General features: G+C 37.8%; 1 protein-coding gene across 2 annotated transcripts; it reads right to left on the reverse strand.

Annotated features, from left to right (window-relative positions):
- Positions 1-970: 970 nt before the first annotated feature.
- LOC149285595 (cationic amino acid transporter 2-like) lies at positions 971-16,223 on the reverse strand. Of its 2 annotated transcripts, none has more exons than XM_089495138.1 (11): positions 15,848-16,223; positions 15,585-15,740; positions 13,842-14,007; positions 13,133-13,266; positions 11,934-12,156; positions 9,121-9,257; positions 6,983-7,085; positions 3,793-3,998; positions 2,960-3,126; positions 2,428-2,536; positions 971-1,161 (listed from the first exon to the last, which is right to left on the reverse strand). In XM_089495138.1, exons 1-11 carry the CDS (start codon positions 16,221-16,223, stop codon positions 971-973), a joined length of 1,968 nt encoding a protein of 655 aa, XP_089351264.1. The 2 variants fall into 2 exon arrangements, with proteins under 2 accessions (XP_089351264.1, XP_089351263.1); XM_089495137.1 differs by lacking the exon at positions 9,121-9,257 and adding an exon at positions 9,815-9,954.
- Positions 16,224-25,060: the final 8,837 nt, after the last annotated feature.

The following is a 25,060-nucleotide window of genomic DNA, read 5'->3' on the forward strand; positions in this document are numbered from 1 at the left end:
TTACTTGACAAGACACAAAATAGCTACGGTGGGCAATGCATCAAAGGATACCAAGTTTTGGCAGGTTGGTCTTACTGGACAAAGACTTCTGACATCATTCATCGCATACCTTTCCGCAGGATACCATGTGACATTTGGCATCATAACAGAGCAACAAAGCTTGCATCAAACTACATATCCTACACACCCAATAGAACATCCCAAGTTAAATAGAGAGTATCTATTTTATATTAGTTTATGATTTATATCTGTGGCTAGTTAGTGATACTACCCACCACTTTCCCTGAATAAATATTAGCATTTAGGGATGCTAAAGAGAGATTAAAAGAGAATCTCTCTAAGTAAGATGACAATAAAAATATTTGTAATACCATTTGCTATTGTTAAGCCTCACCATAATATTGGCCATCTTCCTCTAGCGTGCAGACCACAGCCATACAGACTATACTCCATGTTAAAAAGATAAAGAAAGTTTGATTGAGACTAGGCGACGCGTCTCCCTGAACATTTTTTTTCCCCTATATCACGTTACCTGTACTTCAAAAAGTATGGCTTCACATCAAAAATGTCACATAATGTTACTTATGTTTAGGCTTCATTGAAGAAGGTTGTTGAAACAAATGAGGGACATTTAGGAATGTGGCACACTGGTAAACTACCAATTTTTGCTTTAAGTAAAACATTGCAGAGTAAAAGATATAGACACAAAGACAACGTAAATATAACCTGGTTAGCAGCAAGACCTTAAAAACACCCCTCGCTTTCTTTAAGATGTAATGTAGATTGTTATAGGTATTGACTTATTGGAGAGGCTGCAGAGGAAAAGCAGAGAGATAAAGCTCAGTTTTGCCGGCCCCTGCAGTTCTTCCAGCGTTTTGCTGACAGTCTTTTCAACCAGCAACATGTTAACATTTTAAGCATACGCAGTTTTAAAGAGAAGTCTCAAAGATTTTCATGTTCTTTGCTTCAACTAGCACTCGCTTGTCCTTTCGTGGGTGATAAAAAGGTCACTTTCTTTTGCATTTTCTGCCTCGTCCTCCTTTCCTGGAGATTTTTCCTCTGGAGCACTGTTTTCAGAGTCTCCGTCATCTTCTTCTCCCTTTTTCTTGGGTTTACCCTCCACACTGTTCCTAATCCCATAAGCAAAGTAAATGAGGAAACCTAAAAAGTGTCAAAGACATAATTAGCATTCAAATATCCAGAAATTATAATTTTTGATATATAAGCAGATCTGAAAATTTTTATTTTTTACAACAAAGAAAACTATGGCTACACTAGTTATCTTCCACACTTAATATAGATTTGTTTCTGCTAGTTTGTAAGAATTAAAAGACACAAACTAAACATTTACAATGAGCTGAAATATACAGTCCAAACAAACTAAATTCTGCGCTCAAAAGTACACTGTGACCCTAATCAACAATTAGCATACAGTATCACTAACCAGAGGATTATGTATTATAAGTAGACAATTAATTATATTAAAGAAAATGGCATACGTTATTGTATAATTTAAAAAAATGCAATCAATAAGCACAAGGAACCAAAAGTAACCCAGCAACACAAAATAAAACAGATAGATTTTATGCAATCAGGGTAGGTAACCAAAGATAATACACTGTAATCTTTTTTGGTCTGAGGTTAAGGGTGGAAGGTCTGGGGGTGTTGTGGCCCCTCTACCACCAAACTGGGTTCAGGTCACCCAACTGAGCGGTCACATTTGCTGAACAATTAGGCTGCCCAGTATCCTCAAAGGGACATCTCTCATTTCCCCAACTGTTTTGGAGGACTGTGCTGAACCAGGTGCCATGTGTCCTGAATAAGTAGAGCGCCCGGATCAATTCCTGGAGCTCAGATTAAGGGCCGTGGCTGGAGGCACTGGCCTAGGGATGCGCAAAAGATAAGAAAATACGTTGCTGATACTAACCTGATGTTTTGGCTTTTAATTGCCTTTATTAAGGCTGTATTTATGTTGTACTTTTTTTATATTGTACAACATGAATATTATAACGCAAGTCCAAAAATAAAGTAATTCTGTAATTATGTAACAAATTAAAATGTGTCGTTATAATCAAAATGTATTGTCTTTTTTCAGATTTTTATGTCATAATGAGGTTCTGCCTATACATCTAAATAGTTAGTGTGAAGTAGCTATTGGTTTGTGAACTGCTTCCAAGTTGGAATCTCATTGAATTTCACTGAGACAGGAATTTACAAGCCCCTAGGTGCCGTGAAGCGGCTCTCGATTCGTGAGATGAGTGCCTGCTGAACGTAAGTAATTGCGCAATACTAGCAGGGGGCAGGTTAAACGTGTCCAAAAGCTGAAGAACATAAGAACTATAGGACAATGCATTGGGTTCTTACTGCTGTGTCATTTTTGACTAATTTCAATAAAAAACAAAGAGAAAACAGGACTATCGATCTTACCGAGCAACATCCAGCCACTGAATCGTATCCAAGTGTCTCCACTTAACTGTACCATTAAGTAAATATTCACAAGGACACTAAACACAGGCAGAAATGGTAATAGTGGAACCTGCAAATGAACAAGAAATATGATCACACACATTCATGGAAGGCTAATGATGGAAATGTAGAAAACCAATAACAGAACTACTTGTATTTAAAAAATCCCAAAGTGGAAGCTTTCCACAGCTACTGTGATGTCTTCAATCTGCTCCTCATTGACAGGACTCATTTAAATTGTCTAATCGAGGATACAGCAGGAGTATTAATTTCTTTCATTTCCCCACAATAGGGAAATCAGAAATTAGTGTTTTATAAAAGCTGAGCATTCGGGATAATAATATGTGTGTATGTATAATTAAGGAGAAAGCCTAGGCCCAACCAAATCAAGTTAGTAAACTATCTTTCATGAACGCAAAAGGTGGGCATGCCAACAGAGGGATGAAATAATTCTAATCATAAACGTAAAGCATTTTAAAACCAACTTTCTTACCATGAAAGCTACTTTGTGCTGGTTCTGAGGTTGCCTCCAGATTATAAGAACAATCAAGCAGATAAGCAGAAAAAACAAAGCTAGTAGTGCTATGCTCCATACTTCCATATTCGCAATTGCCTGGACACCATATGTTGTGTGAACACTTAATCCACAAATAATTAAAGCTATGGAGGAAAGAAAATGTGAGAACATGAGATTTTATTTTGAGGTAATATTAAAGCACACTAGTGATGTCTAGTAAATCCTATTAAGCCCTCTTTTACGGTCTGAGGTGAAAATGACCCCAGAGATGGTCATATGGCAATACTAAATATATTTGGCCCTTGGGATGAACCTTTTTTGCAAGGTGTTGCCTTTGATTAAAGCCTTAATGCATACACAATTCTAATCAGCTTCCTTGGATTGTCTCTCTTCTGCTAAAACCATTTCATCTCCATACCAACCAAGCGAACATGTCATGCTGAGCCTGCCCTGGAAGATGCATGGCCGAATTGTTGACTGAGAGATCCCCCTATTAACTATACATTATGTGGGCAACATAAGATTCTCCTGCCGCAGAAACACAGCATAATGCATGGTGAAGTTGGTGCAGGGCCCCCGTAACACATTACTTCTTCACACAGAAAAGGGACGTGTTCAAGGGCCCTAGAAGAAGAGACTCAACCCTGAAAGCCTTAAAATCAAACTGTGGCATTGTGTTGTCTATTGTGTTGTCAGACTATGTGGCAAGCAACAGTGATGGTGACATGGTTTTGGTGAGCGAGGGAGAGTAAGGCATTTCATTAAACCATCGACATAATCTGCTATATGGTTAATTAGCTTGTACATACCAAGCAGTCCAACCAAAAAGCTCACAATAGATGCTGACTGTTCGGTGGGCAAGCTGGGTGCATGCCACAAGGAGTAGAAACTGAAGCCAGGTTCCTGCAGGATAATAATTTGAGACTCGTTCATCATGGATTCTCTTTCAGATGTTGAAAGCATTTCTTTCTCAGTGGAACACTTGGGCTTTTCATAACCCAGACCAGGTTGGTACCTATGTATAAATAAATATGAAGAAAAATTGAGTTTCTTCATGCAATGAAATCATTTGAAACATCTGCAAGACACTTGAATATATACAATGCTGCATTAATATGTGCAATTGCATATGTCATACTGGGACGCCATTAGTAGATGAGCAGAAGCAATTACACTTTAAGAAGTCATGAGCTAAGTATAAAACTAGTGTTAATAAATGATAACAGTAATAATTAAAATAATAATAGTTAAGTTAATCCAATTAATTATGAAGATGTTCTTACAGTTTCTACAAATCAGAGCAAAGATAAACAGCCCCAGTTTTATAGTTTACTTCAATTTAATAGAATAGACATTAAGCTGTTTCCAAGAGCTCTGGAAGACAACGGTGTAGAGTTCAATGTTGAGCAGGCTGTGAGAAATGCTGCACGTGGTCATTCATGAGAAGTATCCCTAACTTTACACTAATTAGTATGCCATGGAAGTCTTGGGGATTGTAAAAATTACAAAAAGGTTACACATCATTGGCCATGCTCTATAAACTAGCTTGGAGAAAAGACTTGAGAGGGTATTTAGTACAAAAATGATTTAAACAAAGTTCAGGAGGGACATCCATGAATGAACCATAAAAAAGGGAAAACAGTCTAAAATTACAGTGTCTGAGACTTAGATGTATTTTTCACTGATGGGTGGGTTGATAGGTAACTGGATTAGCCTTTTGGCAGTTGCTGGATCTTCAGCCTGCATGAGATTGAGAAGATCATGGACATGAAAAATTTAAGATGGTTTTCACTGGGTAGTCTGGGTGTCTGCCATGAAATTCTATGTTTCTGTGTTAATTAGGTGACTACATGCTCAGTTGTCATTATTGTTAACATGCAAGTGCCAACATTAGCTATGAAGAGGATACAGTTCTGCTTTTATATACACGGATTCCTATATTTAAGAAAAGGAATAACATTTTCCAAACATAATTATTAATATGACTCACTAACAGAGCTATGTAACAGGAATTCACGTCCAGAGCACTTAATACAAACCAGGGATGTTACAAGATTGCCAGGCAACTAGCAAACACTTAGACGGGAAGCGGCAGATACAAAGTTACATAATAATCACAAGATACATGTCTCCCTGTGATCTGAACCCATATTAAAGAGCGACTTCTGAAATCTCCCGCAGATCTTTGTATTACAATATGAGAATTAGGCCACTGAAAGGATATCACAAGGTTCCTTAGACTAAGTCTCCTAGCAAAGGAATGCATTTAATGGGGGGTGTCTGGCATCCTAGAAACAATGATTATTTATTTATAAATTTGTATAAAAAGTACTCTATTAGATTTTGTAATTTGGATTTTACACTAAGGGAATTGAAACGTGCATGGGGTAGACATTTGAGGTAGACATTTGGGGTAGACATCCCAAATCTAAGGCAGGACCAAGGACTCTTTACGTCAGAAAAAATAGGCAGACTAGATGGGCCAAAAGGTTCTTGTTGACTTCTATAGCTCTACACTGGTAAAAAGATATGCGAGGGCAACCAATGATTCTGCAAAGGGAAGAGAGATGTCAATTCCAGAGGCTGACATGTGACCCTACAGGATTATAAAAAGGACTTAGAGAGGTTACCTTCAGACCACCCAGTGATTGTTAGCTGCCCGTACACTTTGCATACCACTTGGGATAATTACAGTAGGGGGAAAAAGTCAGTAATCACCCATCATTGATAATAAAGGCAGCCTACGCTGAAGGAAACGTAATCCCCTTCATCCTGTGTTAAGTATTGTCATGGGGTTGCCTTTTCCTAGGGATCAGTAATTCATGTAGTTTTCAGGAGGGTCCAATAGTTTTTTTTAGCTCTACTTTTATTAGTGCAAAAAAAAGTGGGGGATCCAGAAAATGAAAAGCTTTCAATGGCCATTAATTTAATGTAAACTAAAGCAGTAAAGCTGCAGCGAAACCAGTGAATGAGGTCAGGTGATGTATTAGCAAACAGAGGACACCAGATATAGAACCACCTATTTTTAGAGCCTTTTGTAATGTAATAGCATGTGCAGTAAATGTGTTTACTGCTTAGACATGGGTTACCTTACTGGCAGATAAAAAAAGACCACCAGCATTAGCATGCATACTTGGCTGATTCCAGGGCAAGAATATACTCTATACATTATAATCTATAATACGTTCTGTACACTAAATAAAACATCTAATGGTGTTTACACACTTAAATAAGCAAAATATACACATTAAAACCCACCTACTGTGTATTTCATGGGTAAACACTCTTCTTCTGCTCTGAATCTGCATGATTATTCATTCCCATTGTATTATATCTCAATAACTATTAAGTTGCTGATCATTGTTGATTTTGTCCAGGCTGTCTTTTTAAGAGAAGGGAGAACTAGGTAGGCCCTACCACATGTAAAGGCATAGAACAGCAGGTCTTGACAGGTCTAAATGGCAGGAGACCTTCTGCTGCAAAACCGGAGCAGATCATGCCCACTGGTGAGCCAAAGCTCAATGGACCAGTTGCGAGGCAGATCTGTGATCTCCCCAACCAGCTCATTTACCTCATGGATGTCTGTGCCTCCACAGCAAGCTTTACCTGGCCCTGTGCACCTTTCTGAGCAGAGCGCTGGGATGGGACTTCATGCCCCACATTCAATAAAAAGGATGGCACCCATGGAAGTGGTTACTGGGGGAGCTTCCCTGGGACAGTCCTAGTGCGGCAGCACAGCTGGAAATGCACCATTCGATGACTATGCTTATACATCATATGTGAACATTTACCCCAGTTTAAGTTTAATTATATAGAATTTGATGGCAGATAAGAACCATTTGGCTCATCTATTCCTTTAATTTGTCCTGCTGTAAAGACTAACTTTAATGGCCATATGCCTTTCTCATTCTCCCTTATTGTATTAACCTCTACAACCTCTGCTGTGAGGCTGTTATACTTATTAACCACCCTTGGACATGTAAGCTGCATGTACTGTACCTGAGGATGAGAACGCAGGCAGCCACAAGTGAGTAAGCCAGGAGAGTTCCAATGGACATCATGTCAACCAGCGCTTTCAGATCAAAAAGAAATGCCATAATTGCTGGCAAAAGGAAAAGAGAAACAAAATTAGCAATTCAGATACCTACTAGATAATTAAAACCATGACAGAGGGAGGCTCTCCAGTCAGTGAAAATGTTTTTTGATTAATCAAACAAGAGGACCCGATATCCCCCTGTAGTATTATTATTATATCTAAAGCCACTTATAAAGAGGTATACCATATTTTTGAATGAATATGCATTTGCACTGACTAGGAAAGTTAACTTTGCATTTTTTTACTGTGTATAACAACGAAATAAAAAAAAAGACTGTTAAAGTGAACCTTTCAGCAAACGCCAATTGTAGGTCATTACCCAGAAATTAACCCTGTGTTGATGCCTCAGTGGGCTTCTACCTTTAAAACTTCTTTGCGTCTGACAAAAGTATATATGTTTCTTTTTGAATGCATTACATGCTTTATCTTAAATTGGACTTTGGTGACAGGCTCACCTTAACCATCCGAAATAATAATGCTTTATTTCCAGCGTTTTCACACTACCCATAGCAAAAACTGTATATACATAAATGTAACCATATAACATATAAAAAATACAATGGACTCTCTCGATAGTAGCTCAACATTAGGCATATCTTCTATGTTTGCGCACATACGTTCTTTTGTTCTACATGGGTGCAGTAATGCCTCACGATAATGTCCACTAGATAAGGACAGTTACCTATGTAAGCAAAAATAGAAAGAGCCCAGTATATAGATTGATATTGCAATTACAGTTTCATATATTATACATTGGCTGAGTGACAAAATTTAGAGGTACGCTGGTAGGATTTGTAGTGAAGATATCTCAGGTCAAGTAACATCTCGTCATGGATGTATGTCTAGAAATTAGGCTTTAAAAAGGTTCTTGAAGTTCTCAAGATGTTTTTTAAACTTGAAGCCATTATAAATACAACTCCTTCCCAGACTCAAGTAGCAAGGATTATACATAGTGTTGATGAAAAAGTCCTAAAGCCTGGTTGTAAAGTTCTCCCGGCTTATCTGTAAGCAGCTATGTAGAGTCCTATGATTACCGGCTACAGGGGAATTACCATGATAGATTCTAGAGAGCTTGTTTGGCCAATCCTATGGTTAAAGATAATGTACCAAATAGCTTCACTTTCATACTAAAACAATGAATACTCACTATTTATGACCATATTGCTGGGCTACAAGTTGTCTTTTTTGACAAACACTTTCCGTAAATATGTCCACCAAATTGAATATGTCTCCATTGTCATTACAAATTGCTCACTGAAACTGTTATTGCAATATGCAGGAAATGACACATGCCAATAATAATAAGAAAGTTAACTCAAATTTATCAAAATGAGATATTTTCAGTCAATTCACAGAGTTATATGCGAAATTGGTACTGGAGATAAAAATGTTAAAATTGCTAATTATGTTCATCAAGTTCCATTGATGTAAAGGCTTTGCTTTTCACAATGCGAATGAACACTTAAGCAACATGAGGTGTTGCTGTTGAAAGTGGTTGGGGGTCTTAGACGTATTTCAAGAGTTGGAGATCCTCTGGCTGCTTATCACAGACAGAATTGAATCCATTATTATTGTCCCAACAGAAGATGCTCCTGGAGAGACTGCCATGAAAAGTATTTTAGCCTCTCTTCTTCTAGTTATAACTTATATACGTGACTGCGGGGAAGGGAGCTTAGTTTATGAATATAGCAATAAACATAATGTATAATGACATAAGGTGGATGTGATGTTCCTAGTAAAGGAGGCATTTCAAATTACTTTGGTTCATAGCTTAGCTTCAAAACTAATTTAACTTTAAACTCGTGAACATGCTTCTGAAATATATCTCATTTTTATAGCCCAGGAAACGAGAACACTTTTCATCAATCACCACCAAAGATAGCACATTATACAGGTCATTTGAGATTTTGTTGGAACGCCATTAAGATTTTCTTTAGACTTACATGCAGAAGAAGCCACCAGGCAAGCCAGCCCATTAACCAACTTGCATGCAAGCGTCCATGTGGCATTTCCTTATGCTAATTTTCTTTTCACGTCTTACCAGAAATCACACCAGCAGTCAATGTGGCAGCAACAGGTGACTGCCGCTCACTCACGTTGGAAAGAAATTTAAACAGTAAACCGTCTCGTGCCATGGCAAACAGAATTCGAGGAAGAGGAAACATAGAGCCCAGCAGGCTAGAACAGAAAAATGATGGATGTTCAAGTGAAAAGTCATCTTTAGTGCTAGCGTACTACAAGGATGTATAGTTAGCAAGTTAAAAGTAAGAATGTTGAGGAACAGCTGAATTATTAACTCCTTTGCACTCTGTCTTTTATTCATGCAGATAAAACGTGTCATAATATTGATAACATTCCATACATTTAAGCCATGGTTGATCACAATCCCCAGCTGCATATTCCATGGGCTGGTTGGGAGTTCTAGAACTTCTAGTTCAACAACAGCTGGGCATTCTTTGGTCAGCCTTGGCTTTAACCAATACTACAACAAAAATTGGTGTTTCAGAGGTACAAAAGGTCAATAATACCACTATAATAACATAAAAAGACACAACTTAGAGAAGGTTTGAGAAATGAAATGGTTCTGAGACTGTGGAAGAGGCTGACGAAGATTGTTTAGGATTAAAAAGTTTCATACGTGGGAGAAAACATTATTAAACCATTAATTTTTACCATATGTTTGAAAACTCCATTTTTCCTTCTCTCTTTGAAGGCTTCCACCTTTCCAATCTCACCTGCTACTGCACCAGACGATAAGGTAGCAACTACTGGTGTCTTCGTCCTTGGACTGATCTGAGCTAGACATTTGAAAAGCAACCCATCTTCCGCCATAGCATAGATTACACGTGGCATTGGGAAAATGGATCCGAGAAGACTGAATAAAAATCAAACACATGCAACAAGGCAAACACCGGTCATGCAAGATTGTGCCATGGAAAAGACAGAAATTACTTGACAATTACAGTAAAAGCACACCACCACAGTAAGTGAAGCCTGGAATTACAAAGACATTAAAAATAAGCCAAAACAGACCACAGTTTAGTAGACTAGAAAGAAAGAACCAATTGAGCCCATTTTTATATTTTAAAGTATTTGTTACATTTATTTTTTTTTAAATAAAGAAATATTAACACTATATTAAAGTGTTTACATTTTGAACAAAAATACTTATCTGTGATGTAAAAAAACCCAGCTGTTTAAGATAAGCAGAACAGATTGCTTATAGTTTTAACTAAGCTTTTCTCTAATCTATTCTGGATTGTTAAACCAATTTAGAGCTATTAGTTGCTTTTTGAGAGGTAGTTCAAAAATGAAAACACTTTAAAACTGGTGTTTAACCATTAATATTCCTTTAAAAAGCTTATTGCGCCAAAGGAGCTGACAGTGGATTGCATTGTATATCTGTCAGTGGAGTGTGTCATCCAGGGGATCGTTATCTGCACAACACACTGGGTTATTAGTCTTACAGGCATTAGAATGTTTCTGTACTGTTGAAGAAAATCAGGCAAAGCATCACACGGGGACCTTGGAGAGGACGTACATTGATTTTCTCTCTCCATTTGCGGCTATCGTCACAGCTGGAGCGTGCATATAATTGCATGTGCTATGCAAATCTGCAAGCTCTATGTGGTATTGTATATTGGAACGTTTGAATAAATGATCCATACATTGAGACACACAATGAATGCCGCCATATTTTTCATGCTACTAATTTAGTTTCTGGTCGTTTTTTCTACCTCAACAATGTATCTGTATGTGTGAAGGAGATACAGGGATCTTGTTATCTAGTCAACCCAGCCATCTACCATCTTTAGCCTTTTGATAAGTTTTACAGCTGTGAATTTAGTTTTAATATGCTTCTAATCATCGTAAACCACCTGATGTGAGTCAGTGCTACTTATGTGTGAGGAACCTCAAGATTAGAACCAGCGACCCTGAGCTTTAGAGACAATTCTCTTACCAATGTCACCACCAGGGGGCTCCGTGGCTGCTAGGATTCCTGTCTATTCCTGCCTCCCTGATATGTTCAGGTTCCTGACACACCTGTGGCCAATCATGTAACCAGTGGCCTTTATATATCAGTGTTCCTCACAGCATCTCTTGCTGGAGAGTCAATCCTGCCCATTTTCATGGTATTCGACCTCTGCCTGCACTTGGAGTATCCCTTCCCTTTTCTTTTTGTACCATACTCTGGTCCCCGTGTCATGTTTAACTTGAGATGTCAGCCTTCATCAGACAAGCGCAGGCTGCTGAGCAAGCATCTGTCCCTGCACAGAGACCCTAACCTGACCTGGTACCCACAATCATGACATTATGTTTAAAAATTATAGGCTTTTAATCGGATATGCTTTATGAAGCATACAACTACATTCACTGGCAAATTGTAGACTTCATCTTTCGGTTGTATTGTATACACCCTCGGAATTCTTTCTGAATCAAGGGCTTTATTTAATTAATCTATGTTTAAAGTAGAAATAATTATACCACATTATCAATCAGACATAAACAGGTAAGAGAATGAAATCCCCAAAAAATTTGGGAACTGAAGCAACCATTACCAGAATAATAAACTGTGAGATTACCAATATGTAAAATTATGATTATAATTTACAGGAGAAAAAAAATTAGTTCTTGGTGCCAGGGGCTGCTAAGGGCAATATAATACTACGTATCTTAAATTGGTGGGCATTCATCCCTAACAGGTTAAGCATGCTGATTGTTTAGAACACGGAGTACGTAGAATACGTAAAATCGGGGATACATATGTATAAAAACATCAATATGATGATCTGGTATAGTCATGGTATAGACTAATGATTTGTTATGTAGCTTTTACTTTTATGGGATTGTTACCTGGTTGAAAGAGCGCACAGTGATCCGACAGCTACTACATATTTTGCAGGACCCCAACCAACATACTCGAAGGCCACGGGAAGAGGACTCTTCTCATCCAGCAAGTAGTAGGGCATCATCAGAGTGAGGGCGGCCGACACTCCAAAATAGGCCATAAAGCAAACTAGCAAAGAGGTGACAATGCCAATAGGGATTGCTCTTTGTGGATTTCGCACCTCTTCCCCTATAGGGATTAATAAAAACAGCATTAAAAAGGCTACAAATTACACACTGTTGTCAGTGCCAAAAAGTACTCAATATCAAGCGAGTCTAAATACCTTTTAGTTTCCCAACCAGATCAGCCACTAGAAGAAAGCTACCAATTTTGTTATAAATAATGCAGACAGAACCAAATGAAACTCAACAATTAGCAACAATTTCTCAAAACCTACAGAGAATTGTTAATTACAACTTGAATTTTAAAATGAATTTGCCTCTTTACCAAAATCCTACATTTAATACCAGCAGCATCACACTGCATCTCTCAAGAGCGGGGTCTCCGTATATCCCTGCATGAAGTCAGGGATTTGTTCTTTTGGATGAAGCCAATTGTGCACAGGCAGAGACATCAAAAATTCCTGGCACTTCTTGGGGCCTAGAGTTGAAAATCTTTTTTTTTGCATTGTTGTGTACTTTTTTACTTTATGTAGGTTATATATATATCATTATATTGACTAATAGAATGCTTGAACCATTATTTTGGTTGCTATAGGGAGAAGACCACTTTGAAGCTACAAAGTCACTTATGAGGTGTAACCTTCAGCAAGTCTACACAATGGTCCATAATGGTAGTTAATTTAGGACAGCAGAGTAAATAGTTGGCAGCCATTGCCAATGAATCTTCAACGCTAAAAAGTAAAATTATTTTTTCACAAAAACATTTTTAAATCAATACCAAAACAACTGCACTAATTAAAAAAGTACAAGCTCTCACCAAACACGTTTAATGCTGGAAGAAGCCCTGTACGAGACGGGTCCACCATAACCTGAAACCTCATATCATGCCTTGTCAAGATCTTTATTTAAATCATGTAGGAGATTTTGCTGGTTATTTTAAGGTTGATTTGCTGCTCCATGCTGGTATTTCACTTTGCTGCATCCAATGGGCCTATCATGTCCTCTTCCATCTATTTAAAGGTAGGATGAAAACGAGTTCTTACCGGTTGTAGCTATGCAGTCAAATCCTACGAAGGCATAAAAACAAGTCGCAGCCCCCGCCAACATCCCTGTCATCCCGTACGGCATGAAGCCTCCTGCACCATACAGACTGGTCACGTTGTCATAGAAGGGCATCCTGTGACGCGAGAAAAAACACAAGTTCCATTAAAAATTAGATACGAAGCATAATACAAATGGAGAAATGGACAGATTTCTGCTCTGGTCATTTGTGGACGTGATAACCAGTTATGTGGAGTAACATGCGGACATGATACAGTTCTGTATAATATATATAAATATCTAATCCATATACGTATTGGACCTATCTCATGGCTAGCAAATAATGGAGAACCCACCCTCTAGCCTCATTGCACCCCTGAAAAAATAAATACCGACCTGTGCTCCATTGATCAAATCATCTCTCTCTTATCTTTCGGGTTCTTATATTGGTAATGGCAGGGGAGTATGACATCATACAGATAAGAAAACCAACCATATCTGGCCAGCTTGACCCATTTTTGATACTAATACGCTGTGTTATTTGCAATCTTTAGGTTTTGTGTATTGCTTTCATACCTGTACTTTGAGACACGGCGATGTAAGTGTGCTCTGCTACCGAAGAGGTCACAGTGCATGAACCCGCTCCATTAAAACGCATTAATTTAATACAATATAAAATGAAATCTCTAAAGTAATGTATTGTTAAATTACCCTTCTGGAACGGATATGTTTTGGAGAAATGTTTCAGATATCTTCCAGTTTTGCAGGTTTCCTTTCACAAATCCGGCAATCATCACAAACAATAGGACCAACACATTGATAGCTGTGAATACCTTGTTCACCCAAGCAGATTCTTTAACTCCAAATGATAGTAGACCTATCAAACATACAGGGAAAAAAATTGGGATATTCATTGTTGGAAATAAAGTAATCAAATACAACCTGCAATACCAATACACATCTGTTCCCAACAATGGCGAGAGATGCCACATGACTATCTTTAAGAAACGCGCCAACCCTGGGACTCTTGAAATAGTAATCCCTAGGGTGTTCGTAACAATTCTTACGCAGTAGCGACTAGCGACAGAGGTGTCACTAAATAGAGGACCATATTTAGGAAGGCAATACCCTATACACTATAGCAGAGAATGTTATTATATTACTTAGTCATATGCATTGGGTATGATTCCAGGCATTAAAAAAATGTACAAAGTTAATGCAATAGCTCCACATTATAACAATACAAATAAATATCAGTAAAGGGCCTTTCGCTCTCCCAAATCCTACATATTATAGTTCAGTACATTTAATAAAAAGAAAAGATAACCCTTTTGCCCAGGCACAGAGTGTTGCCTGCCTGGCAAGGTGCCAAATGACTATTACAAGCCACTTAGTAGCAGCCCTTGAGCCAAGTGTAATAAACACTTTCATTTATGAAACTTGACTGTAAGACCTTTTCAAAACAACATAAACATTTTACATTTTAACACAAAATGCTTGTATTCCCTGCAAGCAGTGTTTAGGAGCCCTTTGATCTAAATAGCTGTGCTGCAACTATGTAATAGGCATTCATCGATCAAGCAAACAAATGCACAAGAACAAAGAATTTGACGGCAGATGACAACCATCGGGCCCATCTAGTTGGCCTGTTTCCCCTGCTGTAAAGGCTCGACCACTGACCAGTCATTGGTCTGGTCTTGGATTCAGGATAGACACATGCAGGTTTGAATTCCCTAATATGCAGTACATAATATCCCAATGTACCCTGGATACCTACATATTAAAATCCTTTACATGGAACGAATGACCACAAAAATAATTACCAGCTATTTGTTTATGAGGGAAATTATAAGACACAACCAATGTTTAGGACACTTTTTTTCTAGGGAGCATTTTAGACCATGGAGTATATGCTTGTGAAGGTCATACGTTTCTGTTATGTAACAGAATTAGGTTGTACTTGAAATTTTTCGACTATGCCTTAACAGTCTTTGAACAAAATGGTAGATGTTCCCATAATCCTTATGAACTCAATATTTCCAGCATAATCATACTCCTCATTAATAAGAGATTAAAGAAGACTATTTTACTGCCATGTGAATTCACTTTACAAGATCATGTGCTTTCTAAGGTCCCAGAGACTTCAATACACTACAGCATTTTTTTTTTGTTAAATTGGCCTGTCACGGTCCAAATTCCTACATTTTAAAGTTTAGTATATTTGGCAGACCTATGTCAAGTTGATAAAATATTAAAAAAAATTGGATTAAAATGCATTTCCTATACTGGATATAGAACACAACAATGTTTCTCATAAGGAATGCCACGTGTCTTAAACGTGTTTTGCGTCAGACAAATTAGTTTACAAGAAATTAATATATTCTGCTTATCAAGTATCACTTATTATACACAATATGGAATCCTTATCCTTGCATTAATTGAATATGTCCTTACCAGACAGAAGCAAAATGAGACATACTGCAAAAAAGTCAGGATATTCAGCCAAGCCGGGCGAATTCATCCTGAAGTAAGTACTGAAAAAGTGACCAATCTGCTTTCCAAGAAGTTCATCGAAGGTTCCACTCCAAGCTCGTGCTACGCTAGATGTGCCTGGTTAATAAAAAAGATACAGAAGTAAAAAAACATACCTACATATTTTAGTAGCCTCGTAAGTAAAACGTGGAATACTATAAATCAGACATTGTTCAACAACCTACCAATTACATATGACAATATGAGATTCCAGCCAGTGATAAAGGCCCATAGCTCGCCAACTGTGACATACGTGTACAAGTATGCAGATCCCGTCTTTGGTACACGGGCCCCAAATTCAGCATAGCATAGACCAGCCATTACAGACGCTAAAGCCGCAATAAGAAAGGAGAGCACTATGCTGGGTCCAGAGTTTCCCTTCGCTACTTCTCCAGCGAGGACATAAACTCCAGCACCAAGAGTACTTCCGACCCCCAGCGCAATGAGGTCAACCGTGGAAAGGCAGCGGCATAGCTTGGAGTCTTCCAAACTGTCCAAGGTCACGATTTTCCTTCTAAGCAAGCTTCGGGCAAAAGATAAAGCAGGTCCACAGGGAACCATTGTGGCACCTTTTTATATTCTGTTTGGAAATAAAACAAATATATATAAATATATCAATAACTGAACCAATATATCAATTTCTAAACCAATTTATATCCACAAAGAAAAATTCTGGAGCAAACATTGAAAAGTGTCTTGCTACCACTTACCGTGGTCTTTGCTGACTGCTTCATGTCATTGGTTGCTATGGTGATAAAACTATTTTTTTTTTTAAATTTCACATAAAACCACCTGGAATTGTATTTTCTTTCACATGAAGATTACTTACACTGCATTAACCAAAATGTACATTAGTCACATTGGCTCTTTAATGAACAGCAAAAATCTGCTTAAACACTTATTTTCACATAAAAAAAGAATCCTTCTGAATGCTTCAACTCATCGGTGAATATATATATATATATATATATATATATAACCCAAGTGCCTCGACAATACATTTAATTTCACACCAAATGATGAAAACCGAGTAAGAGCAACTCTCATTGTTGTTATTATTATTATTTCTACTCGCAAAGAATCATTATTATGGAGAGCAGAAGGATGCTTAATCATCAATTAGATGCTTTTGATCTTAAATTACTGCCATATGTATAGTTTTTGCTACATATTAGATTATAAAGAGATATTTCCCACCAGAAAGATAAAAGGCATCTTTTAAGATTTTATCAGTAATAGAAAAGCTTCTGACACGCGCGTAAAACAGTCTACTGCTGTAGCGATGTCCCTCTATTCCAATTCCTACAGACTGTACGCATCACCGTGTTTCCCAACAATTCAAACCGCATCATTGTTATGCACAGGCTATACTAATTCGACGTATATCGAAACTGCAATTCCGACAAAAACACCAACTGATAATGTCCGATCATGATTATTATGATCATTTATCCCTGAATTTCATGAGACCGCCGCCTACAACGCGGTAACCATCCATGCCGGACGTTTTTGAAACTGATACTCAGAATATCACAAGAAATGGATGAGATATATCATTTTTTTTACAGATAAACCAAATAAATGGAAACATGGTGACCAGGCTCCCTGTAGCACCACTGCTCCATAGGCTGGTTAAAAATGGAGATCACTGATCTCCCCAACCTGCCTATTAATGCTTGACAGGCGCCCTTAGAAGACGGAGCACTGGGGTATGATGTCATATCTCGGCACTCAGCCGTAAGGATGGTGGCGCTGCCCTGGCGTGGATCAGTAACTACTTAAGGTAGTGTCAACAGCCTTAAGCCACAATAGGGACAGTTCCACATTCACATAGCTTCCCAAGTGGTATACATAGAAAATTTGAGTTTTGGCCCCTCAATTGCTTGCTTTCACCTGTAAACACTATGACATGGGGTTATTTTGTATACAGAACTATAAAGCAAGAGGATTTTGGATACTTTACAGATAATTTTAATTATACAACCAGAAATCATATCTATTACTAATATATGAACGATGTCATTTGTAAAAGTCACTTGTTTGCACGAGTAAAGCGATATGTGCAGAATTCTGTTTACTATCAATACCTGTGATAAGAGGAATCACACAAACGCACTTTATCGGCTTTCACAACATGTTTGCTGTTACGTAGGTTTTGGTCTCTTGGGTCATTGCAAGGAAAAATATTTTCTGGTTTCTGATGTTTTTAACGCGGTACAGACAAAGGTTTCTTGAGCAAAATTCTACATGGAATCCAGGTACAAGTGACGCAGTGTGTGCAGATAGGACTGTCCTCTGAAACAGCTTTTGTTATAGACGCGGATGTGTTTGCTCGCGAAGTTCAGGGGGAGGAGGTAGTCGTACACAGGCGATTGGTACACTATTTGCTGTAAATAGGTCTTCGCTCTCGCTGTACCTATAAATCACGCCTGTGTGTATGCAGGGAATTCATAGAGCACGCCGATCATTATGGTCAATGCAAACAAGCTACTGATGTGTGCAAAAGGATCCTTCCTCCGTTGATGCCTAACCTGCTATACAAACAACATTCTCACCCTATTAGCACAATACACAAACGTATACACAAACGTAAGAGCACATGTGAGATACATGGTTAATGGTTTACTGGATACAAACAGTCAACAAAGACAAAGGGATTTCCATGTGTATAGCCAGGAGGAGAGAAGAGACAGAAGATGTGATGGAAACACCTCACTATGTCAAAGCACAAGAGAGGAATTTATTATGAAGAAAGAGAGATGATGTAATGTGAGGACGTTTTACTTTACAGAGAAGGTGGTTTATAAGTGGAACAGCCACCCAGCAGAAGTGTTAGAGGCTAATACAGTGAGGGAATTAAAATATGGGCAGGGTAGGCATATAGCTATCGTGAATCTAAGACACGGCCAAGGACAAATTCATATTTGAGTCCCTACATCAGGAAAAACAGGCAGACTGGATGGGCCCAATGGTTCTTATCGGCTGCCAAGTTCTATGTTTCTGTGTTTCTATGTGTACAAGCGTGTGAAAAGTCTCAACCGCCCGTAAAAATAGAAAAGTTTAAATAAACCTTAGTTGCATAATTTAGCATGGTTAGGAATTACCCTACTCCAGAAATGCCCCTTTTGCTTTCATTACGCTGGACATTTTATCCCCAATTTTTTTCTTTTATAAGTGGAAATTGCACTTAAACTATAGAATTACACAATTCGTTATAAAAGCTCAACCCGTTCTCCTTCTCCTGCAAGGAAGGCTGAACCGACCCTGCATGTTGTATAGTTAAATCATAGCTCATTAAGCAATCTGGGTTGACCCTTTACAAAGCATGTCAAGTTGAAAGATTCCTCTCACCTGACATCAAGTTAGTGAATACATCCCAGATTCCAGTTCCTTCTTTAGATGAGATAAATGTATTGACACCCTATAGATACCGAGGGCACCAATCTCCGAAATAGTTTTGTTGGCACTTGACTTGACTTTGTGGTCTCGTTAATGGCTGACAGAGAATTATAGGAATGTAGCTGGAGGGTGCTGTATGAATCACTATAAGATGTTATACTTATTACAGCCTTCACGATAATACGGGAAAACACTTCACTGTATCATTTCTCTATATTTCTCTCCATTTTCTAGGGGGTAAAAAAAACAAACCCTAAAAGGTGTATTTGCTAGACTGCAGGCTGATCCGAGCTTTGTATATTCCTACCCCTCTAAGGTCACTTGGAGGGTGAATAATATTTTGTGGGAAGCCACCTTTTTGTTTTGCTGGTGAATACAAGGTTCTTGCTGCAAATGTGTTAAAGGAGAATTTTGGATCTGGCTTCCGTTTATCCATCTCCAAGTTAGTCTAGTGTGTGTAAGCAATTTGTTAAGTGTGTAAGCAATTTGTTAAGTGTGTAAGGAATTGTGCACACTTGTGTATTTGTTTCTGTTGTTACGATATAGATGACTTTTATCCAATCTAAAATACTGTTTTTATCTACTCAGCTTACAAAGCAAAGATATTAGTGTACCCAAACACATCTTTTTCCATCACAGTTTCCAAATCTTTTTTTCACAATTTGATGCTTATTAGTACATGGAGTCCATCCCTTCTTTTTTTTCCATGGAGGCTGGGAGAGCGAAAATATGCTAGGATCAGAAGGGTAAAGCGGAGGTACTTTGGGGGCTTTTGTCAATGAAAGGTTGTAAAGGTGCCAGCGAGAGGTGATAACCAGGCAGAGGGCTGAACACTACTCTCTCTCGGGTGGAATACCAGGAGCCTCTCTTAAATAAAAGGTTACCAAAGAGCATTGGTTCCTTTTTTCATTTTATGCCCAGTTATGGTGCTCTCAATAGAAATGATGGAAACTATGTAAATATTAGCTCCATGTAATGTCTAGCTTTAGACATTTCCATTAGCAAACTGTGATTATCTGGTACACCTAAATCCATGGGAGCCAGAGTCCAACCGAGGAGGTAATTGTCACTGCAAACTTTCCAGGTCACTCTCGATCACAGAAACATTTGTAGCACACAAGAGCTGCTGCAGAAACTCTTGCGGTGGGTGAAGATTATATCTCAGGAGCAAGTGACGGGGTGATAAGGAGCAATGGCTTGGTTACCATTGTATCTGTATCTCTGAATACACCATATACGCCTTTTACTAATTATTTAACCAAATTCACTATATTCTGTAAAATGTATTGTGAAAGATGAATCTTAGCAACACAAGGAAAATAATGAAAACTTCTCAAACTGCATGTAGTATTAACATTGTTACTACAACCTACAGGATGCTCACCATGGGGGGGGGGGGGGCAAAGGGGACAAAGCTTCCAGGAAGTATTCCTTTACGAAAACACAGAATTCTACTAGAACTAAACAGATTATTTTAAAAGTATACATAAAAACAACTAAAAGTAAAAAATCTTTGATCCTGTTCCACATGTTCTGCTTTGATTTGAAACATTTCAAAGAACCCAGAGTATTATCCAAGTACAAACAGGAACCTGTAGCGTATAATACAGACAATTACCTAAGTCAAGGTTGCCCTTTTGGCAGAGCCAAACAATTTTTTATATGGGTCCAACCCACACAAAAAATCCACAAGTTTTACAATGTTATGTGGCTGGTTAGTTTAATAGCCCGTGTCAATAGCAATGGTTAGGAATAAAAAATATTAAACAAAACCACAGAAATTCAAAAGTCATTTCCAGGTAAACTTTACTGGGAGGGCAGTACATGTGCACACTGCCAGTTCCTGGGACTGATCATGTCTGAAACAGCAACTGTTTCATTTTTAAAAAAAACTAGATTAATTTATGATATTCAATATTACATTGACCAACTAGGATTAGCGATACACAGGAGCATTAGCGGCGATTGCAACGAGCAGTTGAAGATTGTTATCTTAGAGCAGGGGTGTCCAACCTGCGGCCCTCCAGCTGCTGCAGGACTACATCTCCCATAATGCTCTTTCAGCTAAGGGGCTGGCTGAGGAGTATGGGAGATGTAGTACTGCAGCAGCTGGAGGGCCGCAGGTTGGACACCCCTGTCTTAGAGAGAGAGGCATTTTTTTTCGATGAGTGATGACCACCACTCACAGGTCCAAGGAGCAGGTAAAAATGAGAGAAGCAGGAGGAAACATGGTGTGGATCTGATTAATGTAAAGATAGAAACACCTTTAGGGACATAAACGTATTTTAACCATGTGAGGGCTAGTTTAGTAAAACTGAAAAATGATATTAATCTCTCTCTAATAAGATACTTCAGCCTGTTTCTGGATGTTTCTTGCAAAGGCATGGCCTAGAGATGTAGTAATCTTCCCACTCTGCAAGCGGGTCACAGCTTCATTCTCGGCTGGGTTTGTAAAGGCCCAATTCTTCCTTTCCATTAGGTACATAACATTAGGAGTTTGCCTGATCAGGAGAGAGCAAGCTGTTCTCTCCAATTCCCAAAAGCGTGGTTGTCATCTGACAACATGTGGGTGACACAAGGACAAACGCAAAATGGGAACCTTGCCAAAATGTAAACTATACCATCCACTGGAAATTAACCAAGTGTAGGGTGAATTTCAGACACTCAGCATAATATTTTATTTCTGCCATTCATCCAAATGATACAAAAAGTATGAACTGTTACAAACAGGTAGCATGGGTTAACCCTTCGTCACTGCTTTCTAGAAGATCATTCAAATCCTGGGGCTATGACACCAAACAAAATCCTCTACAACTCAACCACCAATATTAAGATATCATCATCCTTTATTATGTTGCAGAACAATGTTTAAATGTAACATCTTTGTCCATTAGGGGATTGTTAGTAATGGGATCCAGATTCATTTACTAATCCCTTTTAATCAGTATTTACTTTGATGTTAAAGCATCGTGGGTAAAAAAATGTCATTAAAACATCAAATGTGGCAATATTCTGAAATATTATTTTGTTCTCATTCAATGTAGCAAATATAGGTATAGTGAAAATACATTTTGCAATGAAGTTTTTTAAACTATATTTAAGAAGGTGACTGCACTAAATTGAATGACTGGTGATTTACTGAACTCAAAGTAAACCTGCTTTACAGAACAGGTATGAAAAAACATATGCAATTAATTCAGATAATGCAGAAATTAGGCATATCTCCCACTTCTTCAATTAAAAAGAAGAAAGAAAAATTAAAAAGAGAAAATGTTGTACAGACATAATGGCACACATAAGGAACAGCCTCCCAGCAGTGGTGGTGGTGGTTTAGGTTTAAAACTAATAGAAAAGGCTTTTTAAGGAACTAAAGAGAGAGGACTGGGCAATTGGTTCTTATGCTCAATAACACATCTGATGTCTCCTTGTGTTGAAATAATAATAATCTGGATTATAGTAAATTATAAACTAAAAGACAAAGCTTGAGCCATACAAAAGACGTCACCAAAAAATAAAATTATTGATGGAAACAAACTAGCAGTCATTCTAGTTAACAATTTACGTGGATTATAACAGTAAAAAGGTCCACTAAAGCAAACTAAACTTGACCCTCAACTCTTTGAGGGATGCCAGGAATTTTACTGAAAGATAAATCAAAATTACAAAAGACAAAAGTTCAGTAAACCAGAAAAATCTCACTCACCAGTTTTTTTTTTCTAAAAACAAAAAACGGAATAATTTAAATTGCACAATTTTAATATTAAGGCCAACGTATGATTATAGTCATACGTTTTTCTACCCTTTTCTATTGTGGTCTGGTGTGACATTTTGGGGTTGATGGGATAATAGTGATGGCTTCTATGTGACAATGTTGATTTAGTTGTCTTCTTCAGCTCTATTTCATTCTGATACTCAAGACATAATGCAAGAAGAAATGGGATACATGTCAATGTTTTTGACCCAATGGAAAGTAGAATTCAGTTTATGATGACCAACAATGGATTGTCTTGTGATACTTAATATTGGCTACAACAAAAGTCTAATCTAGGACAATACAAGACTTTGTTTGCAGTACGACCAGGGCACTAATATAAAAAAGTACAAGGGATTGCTAAATTCACATTCCGTGGAATAAACTATATTGAAGATAGAATAAAAATATGTAACATAAAGACAAACTATTTTTTCCTAGATATGGATTTAAATTTCCAATAAAAAATTCAAATAAATGGAAAGGTACAAAAACCCAAATCAATAAAAATTAAATACATAACCAGTAGTGCACCCAGCTTTGCTGGAAAATGTCTACTAAAATTCTATAATAAACCTGTAAGAAGCCTAGATATTGAGTAACACATACTAACATAATCTTACAAATAACTATTTCTTTATACTTCACCGCACACACAAAAATGTTTTTAAAATGTTATACTTTACATATCTAATCAAAGAATTTTATTTAAAAATAAAACATGAGATTCCCAATATCTGTCCAGTAGACATCTACTAGCTGTAATGCATAAAGGATATATTAGATAAGAGAAAAAAAAAGATTATTCTGCGTGGTGCATTAGTTTTTGCTCATGTGGCATAAAAGGACTGATTTACACATTCTACGAAAAAATGAATCACGCTTTCCCGGAGCCAAATCCAACATTGTAAATGAAGCAGTGTAAAATAAATATAGGGAAGGATAATTAGGAAAATCAGCATACTTACCAAAATGTATTTGGTCTTCTTCAAAATTAAATAGTTCTGTAGGATGCAGGAGTTTAATTGTATGTTCAGCAAACACCTTCAGAGCGAAACGCAATGACTGAAGCGATGGCCATTGTAGAAATAATGGGGGTGAGCTTTTGTGGAGTTTATATCCAGCCCACTTGTGTCCGGTGTTCTGCCTCCCTAATCTATTTGCAGAGTAACCATGTGCCGGAGGATGTGACTCTCCTCAGTGTGGAAAAGAATTGTTTAACTCTAACCCCTGTGGGAGGAAGCATGGACAGCATTTTAAGTTCAATGGGGCAGTTTATCTACATAATCAGCAGGTGAAGGGGGATTAACCTTTTGTCTTTCTACCTAGAAACAAATAGAATTTATTAAGCTATTAGGCTTTATAATAAAAGTCTGTTTCTTTTTTCATCAGTAGATGATGTATTGGTAATATGATAACATCTACAAGAACAAGGTCCTGGATGAATGGACGGTTTATTCACCCAACTGTGCGACTGAAGGTGAGTTGTGGTGGACAGAAACATTTCAGATCCACGATTTAACTAAACACATCTAGCTCAACCTTATTTATTTCCCCCAACAGTAAGAGGCCAAGTTGGTGTAGAATGATTCAAAGGTATACCATGAAATAGCATTCAAGATTCAATGATACAAAGTCAGGACTAGTTGGCAAAGAAATCCATTTGGACAAAACATTAATTGAAAGGATGGTCCTTAGTAGACAGGGCTAGTTCTAGGCCAAACACTAACCCTGGCAAGTACAACCTTTGATGCCCGGCTGTCAAATAGATAACATGTTTCTGATGAAATATGAGAATCTCATAATTTGCGGTCTCCAAGACAAATTATACAGCACAGTAATCACAGATTCCCAATGCTCACTACTCCTTCTTAATAAATCACCTCTTGAGTATAATTATTTTTTTATTTTCGCTAAAATTGAATTTAATTCTAAAGCACCAGCATAAACAGGAAAAAGTGGCGTTAAATGCCCACAAAGAGAAGTTTCCCCAAGGTGCCATTAACATTAAACAGCTCTTATGTCCTCATTTTAATAGACCCTTTTGGCCGCGATTGGGGGACGCCAACACTTCATCCCGCCATGTGATTTCTCATATATTATATCCGGGTTTATTAATGGGACCCACAGAAGGAGATAGATAAGAAGAATATGATTTACTGAATAAACATGAATTATAATTAAATTATCTGTTCTAGAGGGGATAAACTGTGCCTGATATTGACAGATCTGGTTGTGTATTGACAAG

This window comes from Sceloporus occidentalis, unplaced genomic scaffold (genome assembly GCF_023333645.1).
Source record: "Sceloporus occidentalis isolate IW3139 unplaced genomic scaffold, rSceOcc1.0.p SCAF_77, whole genome shotgun sequence".
Classification (NCBI taxonomy): Eukaryota; Metazoa; Chordata; class Lepidosauria; order Squamata; family Phrynosomatidae; genus Sceloporus; species Sceloporus occidentalis.

Coding starts and splice junctions, on each gene's coding strand:
- LOC149285595 (XM_089495137.1), bottom strand. CDS start 16,223: ATGGTTCCCTGTGGACCTGCTTTATCTTTTGCCCGAAGCTTGCTTAGA. Junction 14,008..15,584: donor TCTCATTTTGCTTCTGTCTG/GTAAGGACATAT, acceptor TATGTTTGATAG/GTCTACTATCATTTGGAGTT. Junction 3,127..3,792: donor CTTTTTGGTTGGACTGCTTG/GTATGTACAAGC, acceptor TTTCCTCCATAG/CTTTAATTATTTGTGGATTA.